The sequence below is a fragment of the Micropterus salmoides genome, unplaced genomic scaffold (genome assembly GCF_014851395.1).
Source record: "Micropterus salmoides isolate LMB-PRFRI ecotype aquatic unplaced genomic scaffold, ASM1485139v1 Ms_hic_scaffold_15, whole genome shotgun sequence".
Taxonomy (NCBI): domain Eukaryota; kingdom Metazoa; phylum Chordata; class Actinopteri; order Centrarchiformes; family Centrarchidae; genus Micropterus; species Micropterus salmoides.
In genome coordinates, this window is record NW_024040596.1 from 5,337,966 (window position 1) to 5,351,242 (window position 13,277).

The 13,277-nt window shown below is 41.6% G+C and overlaps 1 protein-coding gene across 1 annotated transcript in view; it reads right to left on the reverse strand.

Moving 5' to 3' along the window:
* The window catches only part of LOC119903844 (dynein heavy chain 7, axonemal-like), a 77,523-nt gene that overhangs the window by 17,431 nt on the left and 46,815 nt on the right, over window positions 1-13,277 (reverse strand). The window contains 14 exon segments of the mRNA XM_038720092.1: window positions 28-161; window positions 2,391-2,581; window positions 4,500-4,654; window positions 5,558-5,721; window positions 6,758-6,943; window positions 7,361-7,440; window positions 7,443-7,540; window positions 8,315-8,661; window positions 8,796-9,126; window positions 9,318-9,547; window positions 9,803-10,048; window positions 10,303-10,929; window positions 11,155-11,374; window positions 12,055-12,181. Of these exon segments, the coding sequence (XP_038576020.1) occupies window positions 28-161; window positions 2,391-2,581; window positions 4,500-4,654; window positions 5,558-5,721; window positions 6,758-6,943; window positions 7,361-7,440; window positions 7,443-7,540; window positions 8,315-8,661; window positions 8,796-9,126; window positions 9,318-9,547; window positions 9,803-10,048; window positions 10,303-10,929; window positions 11,155-11,374; window positions 12,055-12,181 (3,136 nt within the window).

Consider the following 13,277-nt stretch of genomic DNA (forward strand, 5'->3'; position numbering starts at 1 on the left):
TGCTCGAGTCTGGTGTGTGTACTGTACTTTTTGTTCTCTGCTCCCTGCAGGATGAGAGCCTGTTTCTCTTCCTCCAGATCAGGCCTTTCCCGAGCCACCACAATGCCCAGCAGCTGGTCCTGGATGCCCTCTGGGGTGATCATGAAGTTCAGAAGGGTCACCTACAGCCAGCACAGAGGATGTAATACATAGAGTACAGAATACAGGCACAAACATGTACAAATAAGTGTGTGCGTATAGGTTAGGTGATGGGGGTGTCTTGCCCCACCCTTGCTCTCGGACATTTAACTGAGGTACTTTACAGTATGGCGTTGATTATCTTGGCTCCAGAGCTGTTCTCCCCAAGAACCTCCTATCCAATCAATTCCAATAACCACTCTACCCTTGGCAAGGTACAGGTAGGATGCATTTACTGTTTTTTCTTTTCTGTGAAGTGTTACAGCTAAAAGTGAAGAAGTGTGTATTTTACCACAGCCTTAGTCATCCTGCTCTGCACTTACCCGGAGGTTAAAAGCCTATATCTGCTATCTACTCCCTGCCCTAATAAACGAGTGCACTTCTCCGGGGCCTAATTCCATTTCTATTGATGCTGCGGACCTACTCAGCTGGTGGTAAAAACTCAGAGCCCACATAAATCTCCCATTTGTCCTTTTCACACATACACCCTCCTTCTTCGCTTCCCTTCGTCCCTCGAGCTCCTTAAGGGCTGGTATACTAGATACTTGCCCACTTGTATTTGCAAGTATTGCATTTCAAATAGGGCTTAATGGGAAAAATGGAAGCATCATAGTGTACTGTAGGCAAAAAAAGGGGGAAAAAGAAGGACTGAGCCAGTTGTGAAAAATGAGTTGAATCTATCTAATAGCTGGCCATAAAGAGCGGGCCCCTGCAAATAGATGCTTGAAATGTGATCTTCAGTAATGCTTTCCAACCCCTTGCTTCTCTGTAATGCAATTTCCTTTAATGCTCCTTTACTTGGATTTTTTTTTTTCTCTTGGAGACTGTATTCCGTTGGGGAGGTGGTATCAGAGAACGATGATTCACTGTGTTGCTGGGGTAAAAACCTGCTGCTATTCGAGTGATATGAGGCACTAGCTGGGAACCAACAAGGAAAAATAGGGCTCCTCTTTCTGTAGTGAAAAAAAGTTGTCTTTTGGAAGGAAGATCTAAAATAATTATTCAGTGTAAGGAACAACTTCCTACTGAGCTCTGTGAGGCTGAAGTAACATATTCACAATGACGTTAACGCTAAGGTTAGCTAGTGATTAGTAGGGATCATGATTATCATGTTAACCAACTTAGTTTAGTGGCTCAGCATGCGAAGATGTCTGAGGAATGTCTGTATTATTGGATGTATATGGTAATGAACCAAAGTATTATTATAATAAATTAAAGTTTTGACTTGATGAAGGTGCTACATTAAAGTTAATGGGTCACCAAAGTTATAATGACTTCACCCTGAGGGGGACATAAATGGCAGATTTTATATAGGTGGGACACATGAATGTTCATGAATTTTCATGACAATCCATGACATACTTGTTAACATATTTCAGTCTGGACCAAGGTGATTGACCGACCGACCAACACTGCCAACGGAAAATACAGTACCCCGCATTGCAGTTACACTTCAGCAATAATGAACTGTATTGTGAAAAGTCAGTTCTATCATTTGGATTTATAATCATATGGGATAACAAAACAAACTAGGTTGACTGTTGCTATAAGTTGTGATGAAAATAATATTTTAAGATACAGAGGAGTGCAGATGTCTGTGTTGGTTTCTGTGAGACCCTGTATTCTATTACTCCCTTCTGTTTTGGCAGCAGCTCTGTTGTGGAAGATACATCTATCCTTAGCTACGGTGGGACTGAAGGGTACCAACTCCATCTGTGTGGAAGGGGTGGATAGAGGAGGCATGGAGGATTGCACAGGGCTCATTACAACAACACTGACACCAGCTGCAAACAGCTCAGGCATGTGGCTACTGTCAGGAAATACTCGGATTACGCCGTCTTGACTAGAGGTGTGTGCAGGCTCATGTCTGCCTGTCTGGCTACGTTTGTTTGTGTGTGACTGGTGCGGGTGTGGATGGAGGTTACAATGGTGGCAGTGACGGGACTTCATTAAATCTCTAACACGCAAGCACATTTTGTGAGGACCAGGTCTTTTTTGTTTGTCGCAACTTTATGGAATGAATACAAAAAAGTTTCTAATGTTACCATTTGAATACAATACACAATGCTTCCAGTATGTAATGTTTAAGTATTAGAATCACTGTTGTTTTCCATGTTCATAATAAAATGTGCTTCTCCTGTGTGAAGTGAGCGAAAGTGTACTGGGACACTGAAAAATATAGAAATGCCTGAGGCAGTTTCCCACTACAGTACCTTGACGGAGGTCTCAGGCAGGTAGTGTGGGTTACGTAGCTTGGTAGTGATGTAGAAGCGAAAGTCAGGAGCATATTCAATGGTAGAGTCTCCCAGGCGGATACATATGGCCCCACCCTGTTTAAAAGTCTGTCTCAGCAGCAGAGGCTCCAGGATAGGGTCCAGCTCCTCACCGACATTCTCCAGCAGCACTGAAAGAAAATGTTCAATCTTCATCAATATTCTCTATCTAGGAGAGGCTGACTCTTTACAGGACTTAACTGTGTAAGGATACTTACACATTTATAAACAATCTCATACGGGAGCTGTCAAGTTCAACCACTATGTTCTGCTGTTGACAAACTCACCTCAACCACCTCAACAGTTGAGCCATTAGCACCTTTTTAACAAATTTTGGCAGCCGGAATACACAAAGCATTTATCCCCACTTCACCTAAATCTTTGCATCACTGCACTGGTTCAAGGTCTCTTTTAGAATAAAGGTTAAAGTATTGTTACTTACTGACAAATTATACTTTTTAGCTTAGTTTAGTTTGGGTCTTCCAGAGTCCAGGTTAATGACAAAGCGTGATCTTGCTTTTGGTGTACTGGCTCCAGGGTCTATGACAGCTTTCCATTTAGCATCAGGTCCGCTAATAATGTATTTACACAATGTGTTTTCATTCAGCAACTAATAGAATTATTCTTGTCTTAAGTGGTCATGTATCTCTTCCTGTTATTGTGTAGTTCTTCCTGCCACTGACACTTTGTGCATCTTGCTTTAATTAGGGTAGAAGTTTGCTAAATATGAAATATTGGTTATTAAATATGTTTACTCGAGCTGTAGGAGAACTTTCAATACAATAAAAACAGCTCATACTCCATCTATAAACTTAAATTAGTTGTATTCATCCTTAGTTTTTAAGTATGACACACCTAATACAGCTACATTGTGCAGTACATTGCAAAACTTTAAGAGCTAAAAATCTGTCACTCTACAATGAACTTCCATTGCATCCCAAGAAACTCCATGTATGTGTGTATGCACACATGCGCAATACCAAGAAATCAGTGAAGCAATTACCAGTTACAAATGCCTTATTCCCATGACATCATAATTAATCAAGTATGATAATGCTTTTCTCATGTTAAGAACGTTAGCACATCTATAATTGACATTGTGCCTTGAGGTGGTAACTAACTTTTGCTGATAAACTTTCTCTCACCGGATATGGAAACAAATCAGGTCAACCTTCTCCAAATTGCCTTGCAGCATCATTTTGTCCTGGTACATCACATCAATTTTGCTAATAATTTAGCAGATTAAACAGTACTTGTTTAATAAACACAAGCCTAGCCTATCCAGAGATTTAGCAGGGAAACATTAGTTCAACCACACTAATATAAAGAATAATGTAAAGAAATGGGATTATAGGCTGCAATACAAACAGCAAGAGAATGTAAAACTGTGACGCAAGAGAACCGGCTGTGCAGGGTGGTACTGTAGCCCCTGGGGACTATTTTGCACCCTGCAAGGACAAGCTACTCTCTGAGCTGCCAGTAAGCAAAGATTCAATGGCTGGCTGAGTTGGGTCATTATTTAGATGTCTTTTTAATGGCTGTATAGCTGTCCCTGTCTGTTTCTGACTCTAATTCCTCTCTTGCTGTTCCCTCTCATACCCCCTGAAAATCCTATGAGAAGACTATAAAGTATAAGTAAACACACACTTGAAAAAAACAGCACAAATAAATAGTCTACCTACACATGTCAATAAGACACTGATACTAGGCAGGGAATATACGGTGCAGAAAATATAATTGATTTTTGTATGATTTACTGTAGTTTGACATCCTAATGGTGCAGTTGGCTTAAATAAAGGTTCACTGGAACATCTCACTCAGACCTATTGCTTAAATGAATTCTCCAACTGCAGAACAAAGAACAAAGGAGAAAATCACTCTTTGCACAGCCATTATTAGTCTCTGTGTGCTCTGTGGTGAGGAGAGACCTCAGCAGGCAGTGACAGGAACTGCGACAATGTGGGTGAGGCACAAACCCACCCACAAACAGACAACAATGCAGCAACAGCAACAGCAGAAGCATCAAACCAGAGAAACACGTATGCTTACCTGGCGTGCCAAACTGGATGCAGTTCTCCAGGGTGCGAACAAAGTCAGCATCACTTAGTTTAATGATATGCAAGCTATTGGCCTTCTCCATGTTTTTCACCCACTTGTTGGCCTGGCCCTGGGGATCAATCATCAGAGGCCACCGCCTGGCATTACTACACACACACACACACACACACACACACACACACACACACACACACACACACACACACACACACACACACACACACACACACACGTACAGTAGTGGGTGATCAAATGATTCTGCCTTGTCAGAGTGAGAGATCCTGTAACTGCTAACCATGAGACATCACAACAGTAGGGGGGATGTTGGAGGACCAGAATTGAGATGTAGAGGGAAGCTCAGGGTGAACATTCACTGACACAGTTAGACAGCTCACAGTTGGGTAGCACACCAGGGGCCATAGTATTGTGATTAAAAAGCAATGTTGTTGTTTCATTTACACAAACAAGCAGATGTCTTGTTTTGTACTGCATCTTAAGGTTGAATCAGACAACTTCGGCTTTTAGGAACGCTGACAAAGTCCTGTCGTAGAGCGGTCTCTTTTTTCAGGCTGATTTGTAATGGCCAATCTAATACTGATCCTTTGATTAACGGTAAGCTGTAAAAAAACACACCACTGCACTCCATAAAAACACAGGAATTTATTCTTATATTATTACTATTCCAGCAATAATTTTCGGGTGTGCCACACCTCTAAATGCTGCTTTTGTGAAGTGTGCATTTGTCAGTCAGTTTTCAGTTTGTGTTCATGCCATTATGTAATTTTGAGATGCTGTCCAAATATTGTCCGGATTATTATGCACTGCACTGTAAAGCTTTATTGTGTAGGAAAACACACATTTTTTATCAACCCTGGCTGTTGGCAGGTGCTCAGTATTAAATGATTCGGATCAGGAGCAGAAGAAAAGTAGCTTGAGACATCCATAGTTTGTGCATTAAATTCTTAGAAATACAACACCCAGTACAATGGAAATATTGATGTATTTCCCTCTAGAGAGAATGCCATGTCAAGTTTGTCTTTAATACTCACGAGATTATGATACCGTTGTCTATGGAGAAGCTGTCTGATGGTAGGCCAGCGATGGTCCACGCACGAATCTTCACTGGATCGCCCAGAGAGTTCATCAGAGACATGTTGGGGGAGCACGGAATCTCTCTGCTCTTACAAAGTTTCATCCACTCCTCTGTCTGATCCTGGAGAGGAATAAATTCACTGGCAATTACTTTATTTTCGCTTTAGCACATGCACAAATTCAAACACGCACGCTAACCTGCAAACCAACAACAGCACATTGCTTGTGAAGAATTCACCTGTGCACATAAATGTACAGATCTGGTTATTAAAAAACAGTACTAAGGTCTATTTAGACAGTCCCACTTAAAGAGAGTGATTTTGAAGGCATGACAGCAAGCAACACACACATGCATAGCCAATTACGTGCATTCACACTCAAAATCATGCACTTGCATGACAAAAATAACATTAACACTCTTCCTTTCTGTTTTCTAGCATCACAATGGCTCTCCGTGTGAATCAGTACAAAAGATGACCTTTAAACACTGGCTTGGTCTTGGAGACGTGAGGCTCAGCAAAAGAAAAAAGCAAAGTGCCTCGGGACATCCATAGGGTTTCTTTTCCACCAAACTGCTCTCAAGCATTTGGCTTATATTGGTCTGAAACAGTGATGGGATTTGCATTGTTCACAGTGCGCTTAATGGGAACAAATCATTAGCCTCACTAACTAAAGAAAATGTTACTTCAAATGTAACCACCAATATGTCTCTGAATATGTTAAAGAGACTGGAATTCATTATTTTCTAAAACTCTAAACAAAGACTTAAGACAAACAATAGTCCTTTAAAATAAAGTGTTTAAAAAAATCAGTGTACGTGCAGGAAGTAAAGTTACATAAAGGTATGTAGTAGTTGCTACTAAAGGTCTGGTCTGGACAAAATACACAGCAGAATGTTTTGGGTGAGGGTTCTACATGTAGCCTATGTGTATATAAATAACTGTAGATACATATTGTTTTATTTAATTTTAATTATTTATATGTTGCCATATTCAATATGCATGTACTTATCTGTTAAGTTATGTGTGTGTAGCATGAAGGGACTACAAACTTTGTTTTGTTATATAACCTTGTGTTGCATAATGACAAATAAACTATCTTCTACCTTGTAGTTAATATCCACCTACATGTACGCAGTGACTTCTCCCTCAGTTTACCTGTCTGTAGCTGGAGGTGAAGGCTCCCAGGTAAGCCACTATGCCCGCGGAGATAAGGATGTCTCCAGTCAGGTTATTGTAGAGCTTTCCGAGATTGAAGGCCATTTCGCTCCATCGCGTCTTCTCTCCACCCAGGCCTCCAATAAGCTGCTCAGCCCGGTCCAGCTTCTTACTGCACAGATCCACCTGTAGGACATCAACAGAGTAGAAAAGCAGAAATGTGTTTCAATAGAGCTGTTCTCCCAAGTCAAGGAACAGAATGGAGGTCATGCTAGTCAGAGCATGTTCATGTAATTCAGTAGTCACTGACTTTGGCCAGCTGTTTGGTCTATTATAGCCTCAATAGGTTATGAGTCAACTAAATTGACTGTTTTGTCAGTTCCCTCTTTGTTATCGTGTTTATTTCTTGTACTTTCAACTGGAACTGTACTTACATTTGAAACTCTTTTTTTCATTAAATATCTAGATATCCATACATATCCAGTAGTATTTGTTTTTTGTTTTGTTTTGTTTTTTACATCAAATGATGACACAAATGCAACAACTATTAAACTATAAATTTAAACTCAAACGCTCACACAAACAGATATAAAAAGCACGAACTTGATTCTCCAGATCAGCTTTCTTGTTTTTGTTAGCTTCCAAAGTCTTCTGAAGCTTTGCAAGTTTATCTTGGACTTCTTGAGGGCAGCCTGCTTTATCTGGAGGCTGTCCATGGCCACCTTCAGCTCCCCCTCAGCGTAGGCCAGCTTCTCCTTCTTCGGAGCCACCACCTTGGCCACTCTGAAGGAGCATTGCATTGAGGAGAACGATGTTTGGGTAAACATTTACAAGATGAGTAACGTCTCAAGCAGTGCAGATTCTTGAATGAGTCGAATGTACTAGATATATATTTGAGCCAGAAGGGAAATAAACACTGTGATAATGGTGACAGAACTGTCAAAACACTGTACGTCATAACATGCCCTAAAGTTTAGGTCATCTTACTCAGTTTATCTGCAGCCATTGTTCCGCAGTTAAAATCAACAAAAACAATTATTGAAAAAAGGGGAAAAGCAATAATTTGGATAAAATCCTCTGTTACAGGCATGCAGTAGTAGCAGGTCATTGTATTTATACCTCCTGTGTATTTTTACAGATCAAATTCTATAACTTCCTGATGGTTTTTTATTCATAGCAGATGGTTTTAATATGACATTAATGTGATGTGATGTTATTAGTATGCTTATAGTAGTTTTATAGTGCAGCATTATTATGTGGGGCTGATGCACAGTGCTTTGTGTGAACTTTAAGAGGTAGTTATATCATACTGGGTATATATGAAAACATTTAAGATTGTCGGAACTACATTTCCCTTTAAATGATCTGTAACTTGACTTGACTTGTTATATTAATCACTTGGGCACACTTGCACCAGAGGAATGATTATTCCCTTGAAGTTACCAATAACCAAGCTTCGTGTTACTCACTTAGATGGATGAAAAGCTCTCTCAAGCTTTGTGACTATGCATCTATTTTCATCTACAGAGAACACAGAAGGATGAGAGCATTACTTACTTGTCGTACTTGTCCATGGCACAAACCCACTTACACAGGCCTTCAGCTGCAGTGGATGCAGTTCGAATCTTCTCCGGTACAAAGTCTGGGTTGGTAATGTACTTGCTGCGGATGATGGCGATGAAATTTGGTGGGATGTTGTCCTTGTCATACTCATGAAGGCTTTGGAGAAACTTCATGTCTCCCAGAAGCTTTTTGGCCGGGCCCCAGAAGTCCTCCACTTTTTTCCCGGAGCCCGAGGGGTCAGGCACACGATCTGGCTTGATGCCTTTGAGAATGCAGATTGCTTCCATCACCAGCTTGACAGCTGGGGGTGGGCTTTTCATGGACTTCACCACTGTGATATCCTGTACACACACAAAAAAAAAACACATCTAAAGGTCTTCGCTCTTTAATTTTCTTTTCCAGTACACCTGGTTTTAAGCCAGATTTCCCTGAGTCTTTATCCTACATGAGTAAAAAAACACATTGCTTCTCTTACCTGAGTGGTGAGAGTATTCAGCGCAGCCAGGGCTGACTCCAGGATAGGCATGGCTACAGCCAGGTCAGCATCACACTCATCCTTGATGGCCTTGGCAGCCATGGCTTGTTCGTTGGCCACGGCCTCATCTACTTTCACCACCTTCTCTGTCTCAGCCACCTCCACAGATTCGTGCTCAATCACCACCATCATCTCATCTACCTCTTTGCTGGCCACACGCAGCTGTGGCTGTAGAGCCTCCAGCTCAACTTGCATAGTAGCCACCTGGTCTGCTGCTGACTTTAGCTTCTCGAGGCCCACCTCATAGCGATGTTTCAGCTTCATCACCTCACTGGGTAAACGACAGGGAGAGATAAATTAAATAAGTCCTACTTTTGCACATTTTTTGCCAGGATGTGCTGATCGGACCTTCTTTAACCATGTTTCCAATTCAACTCCTTCATAGCCACAGGAAACCGTTTTTTTAATCTGAAGTAGCATCTGAAGTAATAAAAACATCACAAAACAGTCAAAATTTCTTACGCTCTTTTTGTCTTTAGCAGGACCTTGAAGGTGGAAATGAGTTCCAAGTATGAGGTTGGGGTGACATAATTGTGGCGCTGCAACTCAGCCAAAAAGCGAACTGACAGTTCTATGGTTGATGTGTGGAAGCTCTTGCACATGTTGATGCAGCCATCTCGGGACTCATCTGTCATCTCAATGTCCTCCAGGAAGCGACAGGCCACTGCTTGCAAGGCATCCTCTGGCCAGGTCTGGTAAGGAAGGAAATATACTGTACTGCCATACATAGTGTATTTTATTCTTGGCTATGATTTTATATATATATATATATATATATATATATATATAAAAACACACATTCAACTTGTTTTCATCCTACAACTGGCATATTGTAATGATGCACTAACATCTATGCACTATACATTGTTCCTAACTTTTGATTAACCACCTGAGGCATCTCTTAGTGCGACCAACAGCACACCAGAACTCAACCTACATACACACACCTGGAACCAGTTAATGGTGCAGCAGTTAATGAGGGCGGGGAAACGTCTCAGGCGGTTCCTAAAGGCATCTCCGATGGGACTCATGGCCAACACCACATGCAGCTGTGTGCGACAGCGCTCTACAAACATGTTGAAAAGGGACAAGGGGCTGCCATCCGTCTGCTTGTCACGGTCACGCTGCCGGTCCAACACACGCATTCGCTCACAGATATCCTGCTTCTCGTCAAGTGCAAACAGGTTAGGCACCTGGAAACAACCAAAAGATAACGAAATGGTCTGTGTTTGGGTACTGGCTTTGTGAAATACAACACCTTTAAACATTTTCTCCCTGTATCACTATTCTCTCTATCCATATCAACTATTTATCTAATCATATATTTATCAACCATTCGTCCGTCTCTCAAGCTATCCACACATCCATCATTCACTGATCACTCATCAGTTTGTGTTATCATCCCTTAACTCATCCATCAGTCTATGTCTCCTCCTCGCCACTTTACCTCACCGGTGTTGAGCAGGTTGCCAATGTCCTCCAGGAATGACTCCATTTTGATTTGAGTGTCTGTGAAGAGGAAAACGCCGTGAGCTTCACCCTGTGTGGATTTCCTCAATATGAGCTTAAGGTCATCACGCCATTCTGTGGTTCCGTAGGTCTTGGAGATTTCCACCTGGAAAAGTTCTGCCTCTGCCATGTAGGCAGCCAACCGGGTGAGAGACTGACGCCCGCTTCCTCCCACGCCCACCAGCAGGGCGTGGCCACTTGGCTGCTTCAGGATGCGGGAAATGCGGCACACGTGTTCGATGGCAAAACGGAAGAGCACCAGATTCATGGGCGCTTTGCTGATGTTGTTATACTCGTCCAGGTGGGACTCCACCACCTGCCGGAGTTGGTCGAGGTTATGCACCTCACGGTAGTTGCGGTCCTCACCCTTGGGGTCGTGAAAGTCGCAGAACATAAGGCTGCGCAGGTCATCCTCAGTGACCTTTCCATCATGGTCCTGGTCCAGATGCTGGAAGAGCTGATGGAAGTTTTCCTTCATGTGACTCTGAGACACCAACTGTACATGGCTTACAAGCCAGGACCGATCTGTGTCGTGAACCAGTCGATCATAGTAAACCCTCAGGACCTGAGGATCAACACGAGGAAGAAAGTGAGAGTGAGAGTGGGAGGCAGATAACGAGAGATAAAGCTAGTGAGAGATGGCTACATAGGAAGTTTAACAGGCAGGGGTTAGCTTGACTGCCGCTAAATGTATAACCACGTTTTGTATTTTCATGATATTTTTATTTTATTTGCATGTTTAGGTTAATTTAGTTACATAGCTGTCAGGCATTCTATCACTGTTCACTACCTCATGCACCCAGAGCCGTTTGATGACAGATGGTTCATCTACAGTCTCCGGACGTGACAGGCAGATACCCTGGATGACCCGGGAGACATCGCGCAGATTGAACAAGTAATGGGACTTCGTCGGGGTTGGTAGCAGGTTCTTGGTGGCTTCTTGGTACACTGACATGGTACTAGTAACAATCTGAGACGTCAGAGCTGCAAATGGCTTGGGGAAAGAAAACCTGTTGATGAAATGGTTGATTCATTGTTCAGATCCCATTCAGATTATTGCCTACAAGTTTAATTAAGACACTGAATCCATAATTATTTGTTGTATTAATTAAACACTTTCAAAATAAATGAATAAAATATATCGACACGATAAAGCTTTCTTTTATCATTAGCATTTACAGTGTATTTCCAAAAATACAAAAACTGCCAAAGTGTGAAATTGCTGTCTTGTTAAAATTCAAGTGATATGTCTGCTTGCAGGAGTGGTTGGGTAAATTTGAAACCTATCCAACAGATTTGATTGCTTTAGGACTTGTGGTCTCTGAGGTAAACACTGTAGCAGTGCAGTAAGAGAGGTGAAAAAAGGACACCTTTAAGTCGTTTATTGTTGAAACACAAACAGATGTATAGAATAATGGTATAATACTTAAGATTTATCCTCTTAATGTTATGTACAACATTGCAGTGTTAGCTGCCTAATGATTTGGTTAATAATAATTTACATTTCATTCACTACCCCAGGACTTAAAAAGGTTATACGCCAAATCTCGTGTACTAAAAACTGAAGCTCAAAAACAACAAGAAGCACCTTCTGTGCCCCAGAGTGGTTCAGTGGATTATATGTAGATTTTGGATGTTTAGATTCCCAAACATATGAACATCTGTGTGTCAATTTGGGGAATGTATTTACCGTATGGTGAAATGCCAGTCTATGATCCTGGAGAAGATTGTATACATGGTCTTCTCATCAAAATCATTAATGGTAATCGCGTTGAAGTGGCGCAGGTACCGCGGCGTGACAGGGTTCCGCCCTCCACCTAAGAAACAAGAAGGACAAAATAAATATATATAATCCTGCACACAAATAACACTTCTGATAGCTATGCTGTAACTCAGCACCCAGTTTTTTAGTTTTTTTTTATGGTTACTATTTCTTCAATATATCCTCATCTACAGTATCTGTCTATTTTACGTCTTTATGAGCTAAAGACAATTTTCCACACTGGTGGAGAGTAAAGATCTTGTTTTTTATTCATCAGTTTTGAAGTGCATACATGTATAAAAATATCTTCGATCACGATCTAACAAATTCCACATATTGCTCTCATGCTCTGATGATAAACAATTTACTGGTAACCCCATTCAGCATTTCCACACATTTTTGTGGCCCTACACTACATCCCCCCAGTGGCATAGCAACCACTTGTCTCAGGGTTTCATGAACTTGCACAACTCATCATGATTTGCAAGGCAATCTGAGTCAATATAGTACACTGAAGGGATGTTTTCTATGGCGTGCAGCAGTCACTGTTAGCTTTATATTGATGTGTTACCAATTTTGACAAAGACAACAGGACATAGCACTAGTCTCAATTTGAGACACAAGTTTACATTGGCAGCTTATTTTAGCTAATGTCAAAAACGCTACTGAAGTCCATTATCAATGTCATCACTGAAGAGGTAATTCAAAATACAATAAAAATGGGCTCCTCCATAGTTTTCCCTGGTGGAGTTTCTGTGGTTGCCACGTCCATACTGGGAAGCAGCTTAGAAAGGCTAAACAACTGCCAGCACACGCATCTGGAGTAAATACTGTAGCTGTGTGGGCAGCTGACTGTGGCTCACACCCTCTTTGTCTTGCAGCTGTCGCTGCCAGCTGCCTCAGTGGACAGGAACGGTTTTGTGTTTACACTGGTAGTAGTAGTGGAGGTGAAAGTGGTAAACACCTGCTATTTGTAAGCACCTTAAGGCAACGAAGAGCTCCACAAAATAGATGCTAGTGGTTTGTGACATTGAGTGGACAGCGCTTCAGCAGCAGTTAATAGACAGAGGGGGAAAAACTATTTACTTTACCCACCTCACGACCTGTTTTCTGTCAACCATTCTAGAGCTTTAAACAGTATCATTGCTCTA